This window comes from Thunnus thynnus, chromosome 3 (genome assembly GCF_963924715.1).
Source record: "Thunnus thynnus chromosome 3, fThuThy2.1, whole genome shotgun sequence".
Taxonomy (NCBI): Eukaryota; Metazoa; Chordata; class Actinopteri; order Scombriformes; family Scombridae; genus Thunnus; species Thunnus thynnus.
In genome coordinates, this window is record NC_089519.1 from 29,583,318 (window position 1) to 29,607,936 (window position 24,619).

The 24,619-nt window shown below is 36.9% G+C and overlaps 2 protein-coding genes across 5 annotated transcripts in view; both read left to right on the top strand.

Annotated features, from left to right (window-relative positions):
- The first annotated feature begins 2,367 nt into the window (after window positions 1–2,367).
- Window positions 2,368–10,785, top strand: LOC137173447 (vascular cell adhesion protein 1-like). The gene is made up of 7 exons (XM_067578299.1): window positions 2,368–2,917; window positions 3,330–3,599; window positions 3,774–4,103; window positions 4,375–4,632; window positions 5,746–5,844; window positions 9,518–9,790; window positions 9,965–10,785. The coding sequence occupies exons 1-7, from the start codon at window positions 2,842–2,844 to the stop codon at window positions 10,375–10,377; spliced, it is 1,719 nt and encodes a 572-aa protein (XP_067434400.1). The 5' UTR covers window positions 2,368–2,841; the 3' UTR covers window positions 10,378–10,785.
- Window positions 10,786–14,043: 3,258 nt separating this feature from the next.
- LOC137180066 (intercellular adhesion molecule 2-like) overlaps window positions 14,044–24,619 on the top strand; it is a 30,495-nt gene continuing 19,919 nt past the window's right edge. The window contains exons 1-4 of one of the 4 annotated variants that reach the window (XM_067585258.1): window positions 14,051–14,658; window positions 22,941–23,210; window positions 23,384–23,713; window positions 24,287–24,544. In XM_067585258.1, coding sequence (XP_067441359.1) covers window positions 14,583–14,658; window positions 22,941–23,210; window positions 23,384–23,713; window positions 24,287–24,544 — 934 coding nt within the window. In that variant the 5' untranslated portion in view covers window positions 14,051–14,582. Of the gene's footprint in view, window positions 14,659–21,561; window positions 22,112–22,940; window positions 23,211–23,383; window positions 23,714–24,286; window positions 24,545–24,619 lie in introns of those variants that run through there. The other 3 variants (XM_067585257.1, XM_067585256.1, XM_067585255.1) reach the window with 3 other exon arrangements.

Sequence of the window (24,619 nt, forward strand, 5' to 3'; positions counted from 1 at the left end):
AGAGCCAGTATAAGATAAATAAAGAGTTTTTTGAACTGTAAATAATGCAAAGTTATTCCAGTAGGTCTCCAGAATATAAATATAGACTTGGAAATGTGCATGATACATCCCCCTTGATATATGAAATGATAGTTTCTGCTTTCCTACATATGCATGTACAGAATATACTGTAGTAATTGATACATTAGAATGGCTTTCTTATTGAAGAGCACTCGGAGTAGAATAGAGAGTTGAGTCTACAGCCATGCTAACGGTTCTGTGAGGCAGTAGGTGCAGCTGTACATTGTGCTAAATGCTAACGTCATTAACGTCTAACAGGCTCACAATGGCAATGCTAATATGTTGATGTTGAGCAGGTATAATTTTTACTGTGTATACTATCTTAGTTCAGCATGTTAACACGCTAACTTTTGCTGTAATTAGAACTAAACACAAAGTACAGTTGAGGCTGATTGGAACGGGAATCGTTTTGCAGGTATTTGGTTGTAAATAAATGTATTGGACAAATTTTGACTGGCTAACGGTATAGTTAAAACGTTGATATTGTGCTACTCAGTCTAGTAGATGTTGCGATACTTCACTGAAAACCACACATGTCAATTATATGGTGGTGCTAGAGGAAAGGTTAGGGATCACCACTGTCATTGGGATACATCTTGTGTGCACAGTAGATTTCTGTACTTAATTTCATGGCAATTCATCCAATAGTTGTTGAGATATTTCAGACCAAAGTGGCCGACCAACCAACAGGTTATGGCTTGGCAAAAATCCCTGTTTAAGAGCTGTCAATAAATGTTATATTATTGCCATAACTGTGTTTTCTGTTTTGAAATTGAATTCTTTATTGACAATGCAAAAAATATATGACACATATAAATAAATAACATATGAACAGCCTCAACCAGGAAGCATCATATCTTTGTACAGTATTTGTCAAAAGAATAAAACACAATAAAGCCCAAGAGCTTATTTCCATTGTGGTCCTTTCTGTATGTTATGTTGTGACATTATGTTTATATTTTATTAAATTAAAGCCACTATTTGCCCTTTTCCATTGGCACTTGTGGCCACGCTGAGTCAAACTAAGCTGCATTGATTTGCATTTCCATTACCATTTTAAACGCACTGATTCTGAGTCGTGTCCTAGATGGACCATCTCCGAAGTCAGGTCAAAGTGCACCCAACCTGCCTCCGAGCGGGTTGCGGTGACATCAAATGGGCTTTGTTGATATTCAGTGACGATTCAGCTTCCTCTTCTAGGTCCATTTTGTCATCCCGCCTCTATTTTTCAAGCAGTAAGCAGTAGATGCCAAGCAAAATCATAGCAACAGCCTTAAAATCCATGATGACAAGTAGCTGGCTACAAACAACTGTTGCACAGTAATAGAGAACAATAGAGAACCAGGGTAAAGAGGGCACTGCTCAAGTCATCGACTCAATAAAAGCGCATAATCAGTTGAAAACACACCTTCAAACAGGTAGCCCTGTTATAATGGAGATGGAAATCCCTGCTGCGTCACAGCGAGTCAAGCCAAGCCAGCGCATGTATGAAAAAGGGATTTAAGTGTAGGATTTGAATATTTTCTAACTCTGGCGCCTCCCAGTGGTTGCATCAAAACACACACAAAGCGATATGACCAAGGGGACACTAAGATGAATGCAGTGCACCAGTTTTCACTGGGATTGTCTCGTTTTTCTACAAATGGAGACTTGTGCCATCAGAGAGATTTTAAAGATGGTATAAACACGTACAAATTCTATAGGTTTTGGCTTTAAAAACAGTATTTTTACCATTTATGTTCATGTACATCAACAGTTAATATAAATAAAGCTTTAAATGTGAATGAATTCCCCATTATTGATTCAATATCTCACTATAGGCATACAGTATTCAATATTTTTCACACCAATGTCCTCTCATTGAAAGGTTGAACACTTTGATGCAATACTAAACTTTTAGCACTGGAAGACAGGTGCTAATTTAATAAATGCTTACAATATTAACAAGAAAGGAAAGACAATTTACAGTCTCCAATTCACATGACTTGCATGTCTTTAGCAGAAAGGGGGAAACCAGAGAATCTGAAGGAAACTCACAAAGGAAGAAGGCTTGCTGAAGAGGAAGCCATGATCATGAGCTTGTGAGGCAACACATTAAAATGTCACAGGTAAAAAGTATAATACATACAAAAATGTACCATAAAAGTGTATCAAAAAAGCCACACAACTCATTGTCTTCGGTATAAAAGCAATGGAAATGGCAAAGTTATGAATTAATCAAGACTAAACATGGAACTGGAGGGCTGTGCTCCCAGTAATCCAAGATGTAGCTGCTACAGGATTCTCACCACATTCAAATAAATAACTGAACACAAAGCAGGGTGGGAGTATTTAATTCTCAAATGATAATATTCCCTTAACATTTACTGTGAGGATTACACAACTCAAAAAAATCATTCTGCCTTTTGATTTTGATATAACAGAAAACAAGAAAAACTACATTTAAAAATCTAATTATAGTAATAGCCAGCAGTAATGTAAATAATTCATTATTTCATGAATTTAACAGAAAAGAAAAGGTGACCTGAGGTCACAAAATAGAAGTGTGTCAGGGCCCTTCAATACCCCCAGAATACTTCTGGGTCTGATAAGTTTTTTTTTAGATCATTTGAGGAAGTAAAAGATAAGAAAGGGGGGAAACCTTGTGTTTCCGGTGCACTGGTGCTCAGCTTTCGCAGAAAAAAGGGAGTGGACTTAAACTGCGCAGTTTGACTTTCACTTTCTTTATATTCAACGATTTTAATACCAGACTGAATAGTTGCTTCACAAGACTGTTTGGAAATGATGTTTTTCCGTGTCTTACTTTCAATCGTGTCTTTGATGACTTCTCTGCGAGGCTTCCATGTGTTCAGTTGTGGTAAGTAATTAAAAAACATTTAAAAACATTTGTTAGTCAAGTGAAAAACTCAACAATACACACTGTAGGCCTTCATATGATACGCTTATAAATTATGATGCATTGTTATAGATGAAACTACCTAATATTATATTGAAGGTTAAAATGAGCTCCACCAACTACAACACTGAAATGCCATATTAATATTAATAATAATCAGATAATAATAACTTCAGAACTTCAGAGTGTATCAGGCTGCAAAGAGAAATAGTGACTGATGGATACAAAAAAGAATAATTGTTTTGGGATAAGTTTTAATAACAAATTTTAAAATGTTAACAAAGCAGATAAATAAGCACATAAGCAGAGTCAATCTGAATAAAAACAATATTACATCAAACTAATTTACATCTCTTTAATGTCTGTCTTACAGATGAAAACTGTGCAGATAAACCTGTATTCACTCCATTCAGACTGGTAGTGAATTTTGGTGACCCAACCTCTGCCAAGTGCTTGGTTTGTCAGCATACTTGCCCAAACGAGTTATATGGTTTGGAAAACTCTGTGGGGAACGCTACAATAAATGGAACCACGATTTTATGGAAGGTTGACAGCCTGACTGAATGGGATACATCTCCCATGTGCTATTATACTGGTGATGATAATAACCAGTGTTGTAGCACCCTGCCTGTAACCGTCTATCGTAAGTAAACTTGCTGTTGAACAAAACATTACTGTAACAATTTAATATATATATAATTAAAATAAGAAATAAATATGTTGGATAGATTTAGGTTTTTTCTATTGTCAGCTGTAGTTCACCACCTTTATCTTATTGTGTGCGTCTCTCACTACATCTCTCTGTTTGTCTCCCCAGAGCCTCCAAAAAATGTCAGTTTCAGCTTCCTAAATCATGCTGGGTCGATGACTGCAGGTCATCTGTACACACTGCAGTGTCACGTCCAGGAAGTTGCTCCTGTTGGTAACCTCAATGTGACCTTCTACAGAGGACAGACAGAACTGGGCAGACTACAGTCCAACAACACAGAAAAGACACCAGTGAATGAGACCTTCACTCTGGATATCACCCCTAGTAAAGAAGATGATGGAGGACAGTACTGGTGTGAAGCCAAGCTAGATCTGGGACCTGAAGGACCACAGCCTCCTCCAGTGGTGGAGTCAGGAAAACTCACAGCAACAGTCTACTGTGAGTCTGACAACCAAAAAAGACACACATCTTATTTGTGAGACAGCTAGTAAAAGTTTTAATGTGACATTGACAAAAAAACATATGACACAAACACATAACTCTTTAAAAACGGTCTGTTAGGGCCAGTGCTGTGGTAAAAGTAGTTTGGTACTGTCCACCACTGCTCTTTTACACTGTATACCTGCATTCATCTGTTTAAAGTTCAAAATTGCTTCCATTTCTCTGTAATGACATGTTTTGTATCTTCCCTCCCTAAATCAACACACAGATGAGCCTCAGCTAAAGGGGTCAACACATCCAGATCTGATCACCGTCACAGAAGGAGACCGTCTACAACTGAACTGCTCTGCTGTGGGAAACCCAAGCCCCTCCTACAACTGGACGCTCCCATCAGCCAGTGGTTCCCCCTTCAGTGGTGACATTCTCACTATAGAGTCTGTAACTTCTGTGGATGAAGGACAGTACATCTGTTCTGTCCACAACACTTTGGGGACTGTTCCTATGAAGTTTAACGTGGTTATCCAAGGTGAGTTCAGACTTTTAACTGTTCCTTTATCTACACCTGTACCCTGAACTCCTTGCAGTTAACCATTTTAAAAACGCCCAGGCAACATTTATTATCGTCATTACCATCATTGCCCTCTTCTTCTTCTTCTACACATATTTACAATCTGCAATTATGCAAATTACTAATAATTCATATTAGGCTTTAAAATCTAACTTGTATTAATAGTTTAAATTGCTGAATGATTATTTCATGTTTGTATGTAATCTATGTTTTTTAATGAGAATGTTTCCATGGAGCCATAAAAATGACACTAAAAGGTTATCAGACGATTCAAAAATATAACTCAAGTCTCAGCACACATTTTACTATTCATTTATTTTCTATTTTCCCCAAGCAATATTTCTCATTTGACTCTCCAAATGTCCAATTTTTAATTAACAATACAGATGATTATATAACATGGTAACACTTTACTTTAAGTCCCCTTCATTAGCATTCACAAGCTGTATAAAAACAATATTTGAAACTAATTTTAAGTGTTTATTAATGTACAGTATTTGTCAGAAATTATGACTTGTTTCATATTATTATTGCTGTTTCATATTGTCATTTATTATCTGCTTATAGACCAGCGTCCCCTTGTGGATGCCCACAGGAGGAGTTATAGTTGTTGACAGATACATTAAATACTTGTATCTGCCAACAACATTATAGTGTTATAAACCATTTATTAGCTGTTAATGTACTGCTTTTAAATGCTAAATAGAGGGTGGTAAAAGTGTTACCCATAAAAATTCTAATTCTATTTGTGTTTATTTTTATTGTTTTACCACCATTATTACTACCATTATGGCCATATTTACATATTTGCTATCACACCTTTGTATACAATTATATCTTTGATGCATCTAAAAACCTTTTACTCCCTTTTGTCAGTTACAGGGCTCCATATTTTGCATCCAACAAAGTGTTGTTAATATATAAATGTAAAAACACTGGGAGGTGATACAATACAGGGAACTGATCAAAAGTTTTAAAAGATTTTCCAAACAGCAAACATGACTGATGTCAGTCCCTCAGGAAAAGACGTTGGTTGGCAGCATCACAAGTTAACTGTATGTGTGTCCACAGGTTTGCAGTTAACCACAGCCACACCGAACAGGAGTACCAGCAACCTACTGATTCACAGGTTTACTATGTGTCTCATGCTGTTATTCTTTGCTCTGGTTTGAGTTAATTCCAGGGGAATTTAAGAGGCAGTTTGTTTTCAGAACAACTTCATGTAATAAATTGATTCAAAAGAATATAGTTGGGCAATAAAATGTATTTTATACATGTCCTTTATATCTAACATCTGATGTCAATACAACTTGTTTAGCTATTACGCAATGAGAAGGGGCTGTAAGAATGCTTACTTTTTACAATTATCCTGGTGTTTAAGTAGTAAAGGGCTTTACCTTATATGTGAGCAATGTTTAAAGGGGACATATAATGGTTTTTGTGATTTTCTGTTATTTTTACACTGTTTCAGACAGGGGATGAACTGAGGGGCTGCATGAAGAGCCAGTATAAGATAAATAAAGAGTTTTTTGAACTGTAAATAATACAAAGTTATTCCAGTAGGTCTCCAGAATATAAATATAGACTTGGAAATGTGCATGATACATCCCCCTTGATATATGAAATGATAGTTTCTGCTTTCCTACATATGCATGTACAGAATATACTGTAGTAATTGATACATTAGAATGGCTTTCTTATTGAAGAGTACTCGGAGTAGAATAGAGAGTTGAGTCTACAGCCATGCTAACGGTTCTGTGAGGCAGCAGGTGCAGCTGTACATTGTGCTAAACGTCTAACAGGCTCACAATGGCAATGCTAATATGTTGATGTTGAGCAGGTATAATTTTTACTGTGTATACTATCTTAGTTCAGCATGTTAACACGCTAACTTTTGCTGTAATTAGAACTAAACACAAAGTACAGTTGAGGCTGATTGGAACGGGAATCGTTTTGCAGGTATTTGGTTGTAAATAAATGTATTGGACAAATTTTGACTGGCTAACGGTATAGTTAAAACGTTGATATTGTGCTACTCAGTCTAGTAGATGTTGCGATACTTCACTGGAAACCACACGTCAATTATATGGTGGTGCTAGAGGAAAGGTTAGGGATCACCACTGTCATTGGGATACATCTTGTGTGCACAGTAGATTTCTGTACTTAATTTCATGGCAATTCATCCAATAGTTGTTGAGATATTTCAGACCAAAGTGGCCGACCAACCAACAGGTTATGGCTTGGCAAAAATCACTGTTTAAGAGCTGTCAATAAATGTTATATTATTGCCATAACTGTGTTTTCTGTTTTGAAATTGAATTCTTTATTGACAATGCAAAAAATATATGACACATATAAATAAATAACATATGCACAGCCTCAACCAGGAAGCATCATATCTTTGTACAGTATTTGTCAAAAGAATAAAACACAATAAAGCCCAAGAGCTTATTTCCATTGTGGTCCTTTCTGTATGTTATGTTGTGACATTATGTTTATATTTTATTAAATTAAAGCCACTATTTGCCCTTTTCCATTGGCACTTGTGGCCACGCTGAGTCAAACTATGCTGCATTGATTTGCATTTCCATTACCATTTTAAACGCACTGATTCTGAGTCGTGTCCTAGATGGACCATCTCCGAAGTCAGGTCAAAGTGCACCTGACCTGCCTCCGAGCGGGTTGCGGTGACGTCAAATGGGCTTTGTTGATATTCAGTGACGATTCAGCTTCCTCCTCTAGGTCCATTTTGTCATCCCGCCTCTATTTTTCAAGCAGTAAGCAGTAGATGCCAAGCAAAATCATAGCAACAGCCTTAAAATCCATGATGACAAGTAGCTGGCTACAAACAACTGTTGCACAGTAATAGAGAACAATAGAGAACCAGGGTAAAGAGGGCACTGCTCAAGTCATCGACTCAATAAAAGCGCATCATCAGTTGAAAACACACCTTCAAACAGGTAGCCCTGTTGTAATGGAGATGGAAATCCCTGCTGCGTCACAGCGAGTCAAGCCAAGCCAGCGCACGTATGAAAAAGGGATTTAAGTGTAGGATTTGAATATTTTCTAACTCTGGCGCCTCCCAGTGGTTGCATCAAAATACACACAAAGCGATATGACCAAGGGGACACTAAGATGAATGCAGTGCACCAGTTTTCACTGGGATTGTCTCGTTTTTCTACAAATGGAGACTTGTGCCATCAGAAAGATTCGAAAGATGGTATAAACACGTACAAATTCTATAGGTTTTGGCTTTAAAAACAGTATTTTTACCATTTATGTTCATGTACATCAACAGTTAATATAAATAAAGCTTTAAATTTGAATGAATTCCCCATTATTGATTCAATATCTCACTGTAGGCATACAATATTCAATATATACTGTACATATGTAATTTTTCACACCGATGTCCTCTCATTGAAAGGTTGAACACTTTGATGCAATACTAAACTTTTAGCACTGGAAGACAGGTGCAAATTTAATAAATGCTTACAATATTAACAAGAAAGGAAAGACAATTTGCAGTTTCCAATTCACATGACTTGCATGTCTTTAGCAGAAAGGGGGAAACCAGAGAATCTCAAGGAAACTCACAAAGGAAGAAGGCTTGCTGAAGAGGAAGCCATGATCATGAGCTTGTGAGGCAACACATTAAAATGTCACAGGTAAAAAGTATAATACGTACAAAAATGTACCATAAAAGTGTATCAAAAAAGCCACACAACTCATTGTCTTCGGTATAAAAACAATGGAAATGGCAAAGTTATGAATTAATCAAGACTAAACATGGAACTGGAGGGCTGTGCTCCCAGTAATCCAAGATGTAGCTGCTACAGGATTCTCACCACATTCATATAAACAACTGAACACAAAGCAGGGTGGGAGTATTTAATTCTCAAATGATAATATTCCCTTAACATTTACTGTGAGGATTACACAACTCAAAAAAATCATTCTGCCTTTTGATTTTGATATAACAGAAAACAAGAAAAACTACATTTAAAAATCTAATTATAGTAATAGCCAGCAGTAATGTAAATAATTCATTATTTCATGACTTTAACAGAAAAGAAAAGGTGACCTGAGGTCACGAAATAGAAGTGTATCAGGGCCCTTCAGTACCCCCAGAATACTTCTGGGTCTGATGATAAGGTTTTTTTTAGATCATTTGAGGAAGTAAACGATAAGAAAGGGGGAAAACCTTGTGTTTCCGGTGCACTGGTGCTCAGCTTTCGCAGAAAAAAGAGAGTGGACTTAAACTGCGCAGTTTGACTTTCACACCCATCTGACCATCTTTATATTCAACAGTTTTAATACCAGACTGAATAGTTGCTTCACAAGACTGTTTGGAAATGATGTTTTTCCGTGTCTTACTTTCAATTGTGTCTTTGATGACTTCTCTGCGAGGTTTCCATGTGTTCAGTTGTGGTAAGTAATTAAAAAACATTTAAAAACATTTGTTAGTCAAGTGAAAAACTCAACAATACACACTGTAGGCCTTCATATGATACGCTTATAAATTATGATGCATTGTTATAGATGAAACTACCTATCATTATATTGAAGGTTAAAATGAGCTCCACCAACTACAACACTGAAATGCCATATTAATATTAATAATAATCAGATAATAATAACTTCAAAACTTCAGAGTGTATCAGGCTGCAAAGAGAAATAGTGACTGATGGATACAAAAAAGAATAATTGTTTTGGGATAAGTTGTAATAACAAATTTTAAAATGTTAACAAAGCAGATAAATAAGCACATAAGCAGAGTCAATCTGAATGAAAACAATATTACATCAAACTAATTTACATCTCTTTAATGTCTGTCTTACAGATGAAAACTGTGCAGATAAACCTGTATTCACTCCATCCAGACTGGTAGTGAAGTTTGGTGACCCAACCTCTGCCAAGTGCTTGGTTTGTCAGCATGCTTGCTTAAACGAGTTATTTGGTTTGGAAAACTCTGTGGGGGTCCGTACAAAAAATGGAACCACGATTTCATGGGAGGTTGACAGCCTGACTGAATGGGATATAGATCCCATTCTGTGCTATTATACTGGTGATGATGCTAACCAGTGTTGTAGCATCCTGCCTATAACCGTCTATCGTAAGTAAACTTGCTGTTGAACAAAACATTACTGTAACAATTTAATATATATATAATCAAAATAAGAAATAAATATGTTGGATAGATTTAGGTTTTTTCTATTGTCAGCTGTATTTCACCACCTTTATCTTATTGTGTGCGTCTCTCACTACATCTCTCTGTTTGTCTCCCCAGAGCCTCCAAAAAATGTCAGTTTCAGCTTCCTAAATCAGGCTGGGTCGATGACTGCGGGTCATCCGTACACACTGCAGTGTCACGTCCAGGAAGTTGCTCCTGTTGGTAACCTCAATGTGACCTTCTACAGAGGACAGACAGAACTGCGCAGACTACAGTCCAACAACGCAGAATATACACCAGTGAATGAGACCTTCACTCTGGTTATCACCCCTAGTAAAGAAGATAATGGAGGACAGTACTGGTGTGAAGCCAAGCTAGATCTGGGACCTGAAGGACCACAGCCTCCTCCAGTGGTGGAGTCAGGAAAACTCACCGTCACTGTGAACAGTAGTGCGTACAGTAATTCCTGTAGCACACTGATTTACAGCTTCGGTATGTGCTTCATGCTTTTAGTCTTTGCTCTAGTCTGAGTTCATTTCCAGGGCATGTAAGGGGCAGTTTGTTTCCACAACAATACAGTTTCCAATATAGCTCATATCTGATGCTGATACACATCAGTTCTCCTAATGAGAGGCAACCTGTTGTATAGTGTGTAGAGTGGTTAAATTTCACAATGTAATACTGATGTTTAACCACTAAAATGCAATATTATATAATCTACAAACTGAGCAGTGTTTAAAATAATAGTTTCTGCAGTTTTCTACATACAGTGTTATTACTCTGAAGCCATTATGCTATACTTTGTTACCAGTTAAAGTCTGTATCTTTATAATAAAATGCTGCCTTGTGTTTATGCTTGACTCAGTTAAATGTTGTATTTTCATTATTCATGTTCATGTACACCAAGAGTTAAGTGGAATAAAAGTTGAAACTCTGAATGTAGTCTCCATTCTTAACTCAAGATTACAGTCAAAGTATGTCTAATGTGCCCTTACGTTGGTCTCAAGGCCCATTTCCTCTCATTGAAAAGTTGAACTGCCTGGAGAAAATAAACAGACCTTCGCTCTTGCACCACAGTCTTTTGACATGACCTTACATGTAGTTCACAGCCATTCAGGCTTCCTTTATGATTAGATTATTCACATTATTACAGTAGTTCTACCCTGCAGACAAATGTGGTGGTATTATAAACAGCTATGATGTATTCCCCCTGAATACAGCAGCTTGTGTTCTGTATTGCTGTCTGTCACAGTCTTAATTTATACGACCACCAGGAGGCACTAAAGTACAGTCCCAGATTCAAAGTAAATTAACTTGCATTTCCTCTAAAACATGCATAAACACTATAATTTTACTTAGAGTCTCAAATTGGAAATCTATCTTATCAATTGAGTTACCTTCATTTCAATGTAAACATCAAAACATATATACAACAACATATGAGCACTACGTACATTTAGTACCAACTTTAACCAGAGAGGTGTAATTCTTGTTCGAGTTCATATTTCACTAATCCAGTTATTTCAAATGTATATGGGTGGATAATGGAGTCAAAGTCCTGACTTACTTTATCTGTGCTCATTTTTGTCAGAGCTCATACTTAAAACCACAGAAACAGGTTCTTAGGGAATAAATACAGGCAAGTCTTATGAGGTCAATGACTAATAAAATATTAGACATGGAGATTAACTGTTGAGTTATGGCGACCACCTGTTGAGCCTGTTAACCAGCCTACTTTTGGAGGTGCGATCAGATCACCTATTTATGATGGAAGGTCACAGGTCAATGAAATTTTACTTGAGCCATAATGTGTTTTTGTTGTATTTATGTGTATTGATGTGGATATTTATTTTCTGGTTCTTTTCACATTAATGTTGTTGATGATGGTTTTAAGATTCTATTTTTGCTGTTTTATGTTTGTTACCTCACTAATTAACAAATTATATCAACATACATACTAAAACTGAAGCATAAAAATTATGCAAAAATAATCAACTGGTTACCTTTGTGAACGGTTGAAGGGCAGTCAGTGTGAGTCGTGCCATAATGGGCTTTTATTGAAACCAATTAAATCTATAAAACAATAAAACCAAAGTTAGAGAAGGGAGCTAATAGACAGTCGCACTGTGACCTAGTGTCCGTCAACCATGCTGAACAGACTCCGAGTCCTCTACCTGTGGGAGCCTGGTGGGAGGAGTTGGGTCATCAGGAGGATTCAGCTCACCTGGACTGCCCAGCTTCCATATAAGCTGGAGGCAGTCATTTGCCCTCTCCCCTCTGGCCTCCACTATGTGATTTTGGTTGTGTCTAGTTTCATTTATGTTCTGTACAATACATTTATTTTTAGTTATAACTCATGTGTGGTCTCCCCTCCTTTGTCCAGCCTTGAGCCGGGTTGTGACACAAAAGAAACACAGACTAAATAATGTGCCACCACATACCTCAAACTATGAAAGGTGAATCAACTCCCAGAGCACCAACTCCACCTGTGACTGGAGGCCACCACCAACTGCAGTACTAAAAGCAAAAAGAAAACATTGAAAAACTTCTAAAACCTCTAAAAGCAATAAATAATTACTGAGAACATTGATTAAAGCTAAACTTAAACCTCAAATAAACAGTAGCCAGTGCTGCCTGTAAAAACACAAAAACAGCACTATTAAAACTGGCCCGATGTTAACATGATTAAAATGGATTTTACACATAAATAAAATATTCTTACTTTGAGCCAGGTATTTCCTTTTTTTTTTTTTTTTTGAGCACACCTAAAACTATGGCAAGACCCATTAAAACATTAAAAATACAGGTACCTCAGGGTATATTTGCACTTCTACAACATTAAAAAAAGTGTACAGGGTGATAAAAGAATTGTAAAAACATATAATAAAAGCTGTTAAGTGGTCAGCAGCAAGAGCAGGGACAATCTGACACAGTGCAGGCAATCAAACAGCCTAACACTTGTGCTCGCTGACCTAATATCTGACCTAAATTTACTGAAGTGTTGGTACGCTGCATTTGTTGGGTCAGAGCCAGGCTATTAAGTGGCTACTGACAATAGCTCGGCCATTCAGATTTGAGAATGGTAGCTTACCAATCTTTTCCCACAATGTCAAACATATTAAACCTTTGACTGGTGTCTTTTGTAGATCCGTAAAGCAAATTGAAGGATTTTTTTACAAGCTGTAAACCCAAATTTGTTCTTTTTAAAGGTTGATTTATATGTGCATTAGTAAATGATTTATTAACATTAATAAAGCCATTTACTGTAAAGCACACTTGACATATACTTCCTCTTTCTAGCACTAAGTGGCTCTAAGTATTAAGTGTCATTGTTATCTGGCCTTCCTTCCTGCCTCGGACTCAAAGCTGGACTGGAGGAGGGGAGGGTCGGCATTTGGCATACTAAAAACAGACAGAGAGTAAAAACAAAGTTGATATGAGGAAAACTAAACAGTTGGAGATAACATGTGGAGTATGAATGGAATGCGGGTTCTGTAGAAATGTCAATTTATTCATCAGTCAGCTCTTGCAAGTAGTTTTGAGTTGTTTGAAGAATACAAATTCCTTGAATGTGTCCACCAAAAATAGGCTTATCTAGCAACAGAGATGACGTTTGATTGCAGTACAGTTTTGAGGTACTTGTAACTGAATATTCCCATGTATTGCTACTTTATACTTCCACTCCACTACATTTCACAGAGAAATATTGTACTTTCTACTCCATTTTGGTTACTTTTCAGATGAAGATTTGACACAATGGATAATATAACAAGCATTTTAAAATACAACACATTGTTCAAGATGAAACCAGTGGTTTCCAACCTTTTTGGCTTTTGACGTCTTACAAAAAGCAGTGTGTAGTCGGGGTCACATTTCAGATGTCTATGAGTTGTTAACAGCTCCACCAAATAGTGATTTTTCCCTCTAAACTTCTCACATGCTTTCATTTCAATAAATGTTCAAATGATCCAATATTTCACCAGAAATCAAAGATTAGAGAAAAAGTCCCAAAACTGAAAACAGATTTGTGCATCAGAACTTTATTTTTATTTATTTATCGATTTTCTCTCTCATTAATCATCTCACGACCCCTCAGATTTATCTGGTGACCCTTTAGAGGGGCCCGACCCCTAGGTTGGGAACCACTGGACTAAACCAGCTAACTGTATATAAAGTAGTTCAAACTAGCTCCACCTCCAGCAGTTACAACAGTAACATGCTGCTCTAACACTGATGCTTCAGTATTAATAATTTAATGATGTCATATTCAATAATATATAGATTACTGCAATACTTCAACTACATTTACTACAACTTTTATTTAGGTGGATTTTTCATGCAGGACGTTTACTTGTAATGGAGTATTTTTACATTGTTATATTGGTACTTTTACTTAAGTAAAGGATCTGAACACATCTTCCACCACTGATATTGTGTGTTTGTGTGTGTCAGTGGATCAGAGATCTGTCTCAGCAGTTGAAATCATAGGTTGACTCACGTCACAATATCATCAACATCCTGTGTTGGCAAGTTAACAGATTTCTGCTAAAACCACCGGAGTTATGTTCACGTATCTGGTGATAAGGACGAGACTGAGAAGCAGGTACCATCCTGTACATGGTGGGCTTTCTTCAGCTTTTTTACTTTCAATTTCAGACGAATCTTCTGTCGGACTTTGGCCTCAACGATTTTTATTACCAGGACCTCTGTTTGCTCACAAGACTAACGGGACATAATGTTTTCTCTCTGTTACGCATTTCTCGCTGTTTCTTTGCTGAACTCTCTGCACGACTTTCATGTGTCCAGCTGTGGTGAGTCTTCTACATTTTTTGTCCGCCATAATGAGCGTTTACTGCTCCATGTGGACGAAATTAATGATATATAAATGCTTAAATAGCCATACAGCTTAGATATACGCCATCAAAGACAGTTTAGTGTGTTGTTTTGTTTGGTTGTTTATTTATTTATTTATTTTTTATTGTTTTTAGCACTTGTATATGAGATGGAATCAAAACTGGCACGTGCTCAAATGACTGGTTCAGATTCAGTTATAGTATAGTAGTTTATCTTTGAATAATTTGTTTGCCAAATTGTGTTTTTCTTTCATTATTGTTTGCTGTATTGTATAGTAATGTATTTGTAGTGTATGATATAAAGCCTCTATAGTGTTATATATAGTGTTCTATGTGTAGAAATGTCGCTGTGAGTTATTTTATTTACATTGTAGACTTTACAGTTTGCAGTAAAGTCTCCAGGAAATTAATGTAAGTCTATATAATGTCCCCCAAAAGTGACCTATGACAACGTGTGTGTGTGTGTGTGTGTGTGTGTGTGTATGTCTGTGTGTGTCCTGAAAAACACATGTAAGCAGGACAACTGCTAATGTTCAGTTTATAGACCATTTTAGGTTGACCAATAACATCCATCCATTAAGTAGAGATCCAGTGGTGGAGTCAGGAAAACTCACCGTCACTGTGAACAGTAGTGCGTACAGTAATTCCTGTAGCACACTCATTCACAGCTTCGGTATGTGCTTCATGCTTTTAGTCTTTGCTCTAGTCTGAGTTCATTTCCAGGGCATGTAAGGGGCAGTTTGTTTCCACAACAATACAGTTTCCAATATAGGTCGTATCTGATGCCGATACACATCAGTTCTCCAAATGAGAGGCAACCTGTTGTATAGTGTGTAGAGTGGTTAAATTTCACAATGTAATACTGATATTTAACCACTAAAATGCAATATTATATAATCTACAAACTGAGCAGTGTTTAAAATAATAGTTTCTGCAGTTTTCTACATACAATATTATTACTCTGAAGCCATTATGCTATACTTTGTTACCAGTTAAAGTCTGTATCTTTATAATAAAATGCTGTCTTGTGTTTATGCTTGACTCAGTTAAATATTGTATTTTCATTATTCATGTTCATGTACACCAAGAGTTAAGTGGAATAAAAGTTGAAACTCTGAATGTAGTCTCCATTCTTAACTCAAGATTACAGTCAAAGTATGTCTAATGTGCCCTTACGTTGGTCTCAAGGCCCATTTCCTCTCATTGAAAAGTTGAACTGCCTGGAGAAAACGAACAGACTTTCACTCTTGCACCACAGTCTTTTGACATGACCTTACATGTAGTTCACAGCCATCCAGGCTTCCTTTATGATTAGATTATTCACATTATTACAGTAGTTCTACCCTGCAGACAAATGTGGTGGTATTATAAACAGCTATGATGTATTCCCCCTGAATACAGCCGCTTGTGTTCTGCATTGCTGTCTGTCACAGTCTTAATTTATACGACCACCAGGAGGCACTAAAGTCGGAATATGTATCTGAAACTTATCTGAAAATGATCAAATTGTAAAAACTGCTTAATTTCCTAGATCCATTTTCAATTTGAATAGTTGTGAGGAATCAATGTGATGGTCCACACCTCAAGTTATTAGTGGGGACATTTATTATTCTAATGTCTTTATTAAGACAAAATAAAAATAAAAAATACTCTGCTTGGAATAATAATGTTTGTCTGATATGTTGGGGTTTTTTTCACACAAAAATAAAACAATTACCATATTAAAATCCTCAAGATTGTTTCTTCTCCTTCTCTCTCTCATTAAAATAACCATGAATAAATAATGATGTTTTACTGCTGGACGCTAGATGTCGCCATCTTCACTGTCCATTCTTGTATGTGCACTGGAGGCTTCAAGGTTCCACATCACACTTGGGAAAGTTGTATATTGAACCACGAATGACTTACAAACTAGTTGTAATATAAAAAATCATGCTAATAGGTAAACTCAGATATTTTGATGAGCACAGAGAAACCTTTCCCGTTGGGCAGATGAATGTTAGTGTCTACTGTCAAACTCTGCACATACATAATCCTGCACAGTGAAACTCAAACATCCAACTGAAGGAACAAGATTAAAAAAAACACAGTTTTGACAGGAGAGAGACTTTAAGAAATGACAGAAGTCTGTTATTATATGACTCTGATACCTCAAATAACTTAATAGGAAAGCAATGAGAAGCACACTGACCTGCATGTCTTTAGCAGAAGTGAGGAAACCAGAGATCTTGAAGGAAACCCACAAAGGAGGATGAGGAAGCCATGATCCTGAGCCTGTGAGGCAAGAAGTTAAAATGTCATATGTAAAAGGTATAATACGTACAAAAATGTACCATAAAAATGTACAAAAAGCCATACAACTCATTGTCTTTGGTGGAAAAACAATGGAAATGGCAAAAGTTATGAATTAACCAGGACTAAACATAGAACTGGAGGGTTGTGCTCCACACTTGTCTGAAGCAACATTAACACTGCCAGAGGAAAGTTATTAGTTAACGTATAAACCACACTTGAGGTGACAGACATGCAAAAGAAAATAAGACACTGTTTTCCACCCAGTAATCCAAGATGTAGTTGCTACAGGATTCTCACCACATTCAAATAAATAACTGAACACAAAGCAGGGTGGGAGTATTTAATTCTCAAGTGATAATATTCCATTAACACTTACTGTGAGGATTACACAACTCAAAAAAATCATTCTGCCTTTTGATTTTGATATCACAGAAAACAAGAAAAAATACATTAAAAAAAAAATCTAATTATAGCAATAGCCAGCAGTAATGTAAATAATTAATTATTTCATGAATTTAACAGAAAACAAAAGGTGACCTGAGGTCACAAAATAGAAGTGTATCAGGGCCCTTCAATACCCCCAAAATACTTCTAGGTCTGATGATAAGTTTTTTTCTTTAGATCATTTGAGGAAGTAACAGATTAAAAAAAGGAGAAAAACGTTGTGTTTCTGGTGTACTGTTGCTCAGCTTACACAGAAAAAAGGGAGTGAACTTAAACTGCGCAGTTTGACTTTCACACTCATCTGACCATAGTGTAGAGTAATAGTTTGCAATCCCTATCGCTATATGACATTGCTGTAATGAATTCAGTAGAAAGTGCAACACACACTGAAAATCACTGGGTTAAAATCTGACCCACACAATAATGGGTTAATTTTGCCCAGAAAGCCACTCAAGTTAAGGGGTTGTTTTGACCCAGTTTTAGTGTTATTTTTTATTTTACTTTTGGCTTATTTATACCCAAACTTTAGCTTGCTATGATCTACTCTACTACGTTATTGATTGGTAATAACTTGTGTATCTTTTAATGTCATTTGCACATTATGTTGAAAAAAAAAAAACCCATGTCAAATACCAGCATGCAGGTCAGTTACATTGCTATCTCAGTGTCTCTCCTCTGCTCCGTTGTTACGTCTATCAGCAGGTCTCAAAAAGGGAAGTCACATTAACCTGCTACATGTTGCATATTTCCTAATTTGGACATCAGTCCTGGAGTTGTGGGTGTTCCCCAGAGATAAAGCTGAGCTACTGATACACGCGAAGTGCTCCCAAGGGACTCTACATAACCTGTTGTTCCCCTTCTCCTTTTGACCAAATTAGGTTGTAAAAAATTCGCAATAACTGAAAGAAATAAATCGCAATAATCACTTTTGAAGTTCCTCCCTACACATTACATGGTGTGCTGTCTCTGTGTTATGGGTGTATAAAAAAGTCTGTCTGCAGTCCATATATTACTTTTGAATGTTTACAAGTTTAAGACAAAGCAATTATGACCAAGCTATGTGATGTCAGTAAATCAACACAGAACGGATGGTGCTGTCATCCATGATGTTTAGGTTATAGGGTCATCTGATATTCATCCTGGTTAGATAGAGCAATGCTTCCTGTGAACGCAGCCTTCTTGAATGTCATCCAGGGTCAACTTCCCCCTTGTGTCAGCAAATCTATGTTTAACTCTGTTCCACTTCTGTTTACTTTGCAGAACTGGAAAACTGATTTAAAGTAAATCAACTTGCATTTCCTCTAAAGACATCCATAAACACTGTTACAAACACAACTAAATACAACATATGAGTAAGTACATTTAGCACTAACTTTATCCAGAGAGGTGTAATTGTCCGAGTTCATATTTCACTAATCCAGTCATTTCAAATGTATGTGGGTGGATAATGGAGTCAAAGTCCTGACTTACTTCATCTGTGCTCATTTTTGTCAGAGCTCATTCTTAAAACACAGAAACAGGTTCTTAGGGAATAAATACAGGCAAGTCTTATGAGGTCAATGACTAATAAAATATTAGACATGGAGATTAACTGTTGAGTTATGGCGACCACCTGTTGAGCCTGTTAACCAGCCTACTTTTGGAGGTAAGATCAGATCACCTATTTATGATGGAAGGTCACAGGTCAATGAAATTTTACTTGAGCCATAATGTGTTTTTGTTGTATTTATGTGTATTGATGTGTATATTTATTTTCTGGTTCTTTTCACACTAATGTTGTTGCTGTTTTATGTTTGTTACCTCACTAATTAACAAATTATATCAACATACATACTAAAACTGAAGCATAAAAATTATGCAAAAATGATCAACTGGTTACCTTAGTGAACGGTTGAAGACACAGGGCCTTTCACTGACGAAAACAAGGCAGTCAGTGTGAGTCGTGCCATAATGGGCTTTTAATGAAACCAATTAAATCTATAAAACAATAAAACCAAAGTTAGAGAAGGGAGCTAATAGACAGTTGCACTGTGACCTAGTGTCCATCAACCATGGTGAGAGGGATTGGCAGTATGATATCTGTAAAAACAAGACAGATACCACCACAAACAAAAGAAACACAGACTAAATAATGTGCCACTACATACCTCAAACTATGAAAGGTGAATGAACTCCCAGAGCACCAACTACACCTGTGACTGGAGGCCACCACCAACTGCAGTACTAAAAGCAAAAAGAAAACATCTAAAAACTTCTAAAACCTCTAAAAGCAATAAATAAATACTGAGAACATTGATTAAAACTAAACTTAAACCTCAAATAAACAGTAGCCGGTGCTGCCTGCTGCCTGAGCCAGGTATTTCCTTTTTTTTTGTTGTTTTTTTTTGAGCACCCTTAAAATTATGGCAAGACCCATTTAAACATTAAAAATACAGGTACCTCAGGGTATATTTGCACTCCTACAACATTAAAAAAAGTGTACAGGGTGATAAAAGAATTGTAAAAACATATAATAAAAGCTGTTAACTGGTCAGCAGCAAGAGCAAGGACAATCTGACACAGTGCAGGCAGTCAACAGCCTAACACTTGTGCTCGCTGACCTAATATCTGACCTAAATTTACTGAAGTGTTGGTACGCTGCATTTGTTGGGTCAGAGCCAGGCTATTAAGTGGCTACTGACAATAGCTCGGCCATTCAGATTTGAGAATGGTAGCTTACCAATCTTTTCCCACAATGTCAAACATATTAAACCTTTGACTGGTGTCTTTTGTAGATCCGTAAAGCAAATTGAAGGATTTTTTTACAAGCTGGAAACCCAAATTTGTTCTTTTTAAAGGTTGATTTATATGTGCATTAGTAAATGATTTATTAACATTAATAAAGCCATTTACTGTAAAGCACACTTGACATATACTTCCTCTTTCTAGTACTAAGTGGCTCTAAGTATTAAGTGTCATTGTTATCTGGCCTTCCTTCCTGCCTCGGACTCAAAGCTGGACTGGAGGAGGGGAGGGTCGGCATTTGGCATAGTAAAAACAGACAGAGAGTAAAAACAAAGTTGATATGAGGAAAACTAAACAGTTGGAGATAACATGTGGAGTATGAATGGAATGCGGGTTCTGTAGAAATGTCAATTTATTCATCAGTCAGCTCTTGCAAGTAGTTTTGAGTTGTTTGAAGAATACAAATTCCTTGAATGTGTCCACCAAAAATAGGCTTATCTAGCAACAGAGATGATGTTTGATTGCAGTACAGTTTTGAGGTACTTGTAACTGAATATTCCCATGTATTGCTACTTTATACTTCCACTCCACTACATTTCACAGAGAAATATTGTACTTTCTACTCCATTTTAGTTACTTTTCAGATGAAGATTTGACACAATGGATAATATAACAAGCTTTTAAAATACAACACATTGTTCAAGATGAAACCAGTGGTTTCCAACCTTTTTGGCTTTTGACGTCTTACAAAAAGCAGTGTGTATTCGGGGTCACATTTCAGATGTCTATGAGTAGTTAACAGCTCCACCAAATAGTGATTTTTTTCCCTCTAAACTTAAGTACAATTTTGAGGTGCTTGTACTTGAATATTTCCATTTATTGCTACTTTATACTTCCACTCCACTACATTTCAAAGGGAAATATTGTACTTTCTACTCCACTACATTTATTTGACAGCTTCAGTTATTTTTCAGGTGAAGATTTGACACAATGGATAATATAACAAGCTTTTAAAATACAATACTTTTTGTCTTTGACATATTACGAAAACCAGTGTGTAGTCGGGGTCACATTTCAGATGTCTATGAGTTGTTAACAGCTCCACCAAATAGTGATTTTTCCCTCTAAACTTCTCACATGGTTTCGTTTCAATAAATGTTCAAACGATCCAATATTTCACCAAAAATCAAAGATTAGAGAAAAAGTCCAAAAACTAAAAACAGATTTGTGCATCAGAACTTTATTATTTTTTTTTTTTTATTTATTTCCTCTCTCATTAATCATCTCACGACCCCTCAGATTTATCTGGTGACCCTTTAGAGGGGTCCGACCCTTACGTTGGGAACCACTGGACTAAACTAGCTAACTGTATATAAAGCAGTTCAAACTAGCTCCACCTCCAGCAGCTACAACAGTAACATGCTGCTCTAACACCGATGCTTCAATATAAATAATCTAATCTTTGCTGCTAATACTTCTGTACTTTTACTTAGGTAGGATTTTTCATGCAGGACTTTTACTTACAATAAAGTATTTTACATTGCTGTATTGGTACTTTTTTAAATGAATCATCGAAATACTGTGTGTGTGTGATATTGTGTGTGATTGGATCAGAGGTCTGTCTGGGCAGATTAAATCATAGGTTGACTCATAAATCTTTGAGTATCATGATCTTGTGATGACAAGTAAGCGGAGTTCCCCAAAAACTTTTTCCATTTCTCTAATCATGACGACATGAGTGGGAAGCTGCTATTCATAGTGGGTCTTCTTTAGGTCTTTTACTTTCAAATTCAGTCGTTTCGTCTGTCGGACTCTGGCGCAACGTTAATTTTTACCAGGAGCTCTGTGTACTCTGAAGACTAACGGGACATAATGTTTTTTCTCTGTTACGCATTTTTCGCTGTTTCTTTGCTGAACTCTCTGCACGACTTCCATGTGTCCAGCTGTGGTGAGTCTTCTGCATTTGTTTCTCCGTCATAGAGAGCGTTTACTGCTCCATGTGGACGAAATGAACGATATAAAAAATGCTTAAATAGCCATACAGTCTAGATATACGCCACCAAAGACAGTTTAGTGTGTTGTTTTGTTTGGTTGTTTATTTATTTATTTATTTATTTATGTTTTCAACACTCGTATATGAGATGGAATTAAAACTGGCACGTGCTCAAATGACTGGTTCAGATTCAGTTATAGTATGTTAGTTTATCTTTGAATAATTTGTTTGCCAAAATGTGTTTTTCTTTCATTATTGTTTGCTGTATTGTATAGTAATGTATTTGTAGTGTATGATATAAAGCCTCTATAGTGTTATATTTAGTGTTATATGTGTAGAAATGTCGCTCTGAGTTATTTTATTTACAAAGTCTCCAGGAAATTAATGTAAGTCTATAGAATTTCCCCCAAAAGTGACCTATGACAACGTGTGTGTGTGTGTGTGTGTGTGTGTGTGTGTGTGTGTGTGTGTGTGTGTGTGTGTGTGTGAGTGTGTGTGTGTGTGTCCCGAAAAACACATGTAAGCAGGACAACTGCTAATGTTCAGTTTACAGACCATTTTAGGTTGACCAGTAACATCCACCCATTAAGTAGAGATGGATATTCTATGTAGGAAAAATATAAATTAGTTGAAAATGAGTTGAGTAAACTCTGTTACATGATAAACAGCATTGATTGACTGTTGGTTTCTTGAATGACACTGTGTGTGTGATGACTGTTTAATGTACTTTCATAGTTTCATTGTTCAAGTTTTTTCATCTCGGCATTTCATGTCTGTGTTACAGATGAAAACTGTACAGATAAACCTGTATTCACTCCATCCAGACTGGTAGTGAAGTTTGGTGACCCAACCTCTGCCACGTGCTTGGCTTGTCAGCATACTTGCCCAAACGAGTTATTTGGTTTGGAAAAGTCTGTGGGGAACGCTACAATAAATGGAACCACAATTTCATGGGAGGTTGAGAGCCTGACTGAATGGGATACATCTCCCATGTGCTATTATACTGATAATGATGAAAACCAGTGTTGTAGCACCCTGCCTGTAACCGTCTATCGTAAGTAAACTTGCTGTTGAACAAAACATTACTGTAACAATTAAATATATACAATCAAAATAATAAATAAATATGTTGGATAGATTTAGGTTTTTTCATATTGTCAGCTGTAGTTCACCACCTTTATCTTACTGTGTGCGTCTCTCACTACATCTCTCTGTTTGTCTCCCCAGAGCCTCCAAAAAATGTCAGTTTCAGCTTCCTTAATCACGCTGGGTCAATGACTGCGGGTCATCAGTACACACTGCAGTGTCACGTCCAGGAAGTTGCTCCTGTTGGTAACCTCAATGTGATCTTCTACCAAGGACAGACAGAACTGCACAGACTACAGTCCAACAACACAGAAAAGACACCAGTGACTGAGACCTTCACTCTGGATATCATCCCTAGTAAAGCAGATGATGGAGGACAGTACTGGTGTGAAGCCAAGCTAGACCTGGGACCTGAAGGACCACAGACTCCTCCAGTGGTGGAGTCAGGAAAACTCACAGCAACAGTCTACTGTGAGTCTGACAACAAAACGGACACACATCTTATTTCTGAGACAGCTAGTAAAAGTTTTAATGTGACATTGACAAAAAAACATATGACACAAACACATAACTCTTTAAAAAAGTTTTATTTGGTCATCATGTTGGCCTCTTTTGTGGTTCACAATTTTTCAAGTTTGGCAATTCATAATGCACTAATATGGAAGGGGCCAAAATCCACAGTGTGTGTGAAGGGATCTTCTAATGGCCAGTATGAACAGAAGGAATGATTACAGCGAGGAAAACATCTTTCAATGGAAATTTGGGCACCTGACTGTTGTTTTAAGACAGGCTTGACAAATTGTGAACCAGTCCTCTAAATAAATGTTTCCCTCTAATATAGTGAAGTAAAAGTATATTGTAGTAGAAACCGAAAGTGATGTAAAATGACCTGTTAGGGACAGTACTGTGGTAAAAGTAGTTTGGTACTTTCCACCACTGCTCTTTTACACTGTATATCTGCAGTCATCTGTTTAAAGTTCAAAATTGCTTCCATTTCTCTGTAATGACATGTTTTGTATCTTCCCTCCCTCAATCAACACACAGATGAGCCTCAGCTAAAGGGGTCATCACATCCAGATCTGATCACCGTCACAGAAGGAGACCGTCTACAACTGGACTGCTCTGCTGTGGGAAACCCCAGCCCTTCATACAACTGGACGCACCCATCAGCCAGTGGTTCCCCCTTCAGTGGCAACATTCTCACTATCGAGTCTGTAACTTTGGAGCACAAGGGGCAGTACATCTGTTCTGTCCACAACAACATCGGGACTGTCACTGTGAAGTTTAACGTGGATGTCAAAGGTGAGTTTAAAGTTTTGTCATTTTCAATCTTCAGGGTTGTGATTGTTAGAGCAACTGCAGTATTGCTTTCTCACA

What these genes read in the sequence shown, in the direction of transcription:
- LOC137173447 (XM_067578299.1), top strand. Translation starts at nt 2,842, where the DNA reads ATGATGTTTTTCCGTGTCTTACTTTCAATCGTGTCTTTGATGACTTCT. An exon ending in CCTGCCTGTAACCGTCTATC is followed by an intron (nt 3,600 to 3,773) that starts GTAAGTAAACTT and finishes TTGTCTCCCCAG; the next exon opens with AGCCTCCAAAAAATGTCAGT. An exon ending in ACTCACAGCAACAGTCTACT is followed by an intron (nt 4,104 to 4,374) that starts GTGAGTCTGACA and finishes ATCAACACACAG; the next exon opens with ATGAGCCTCAGCTAAAGGGG.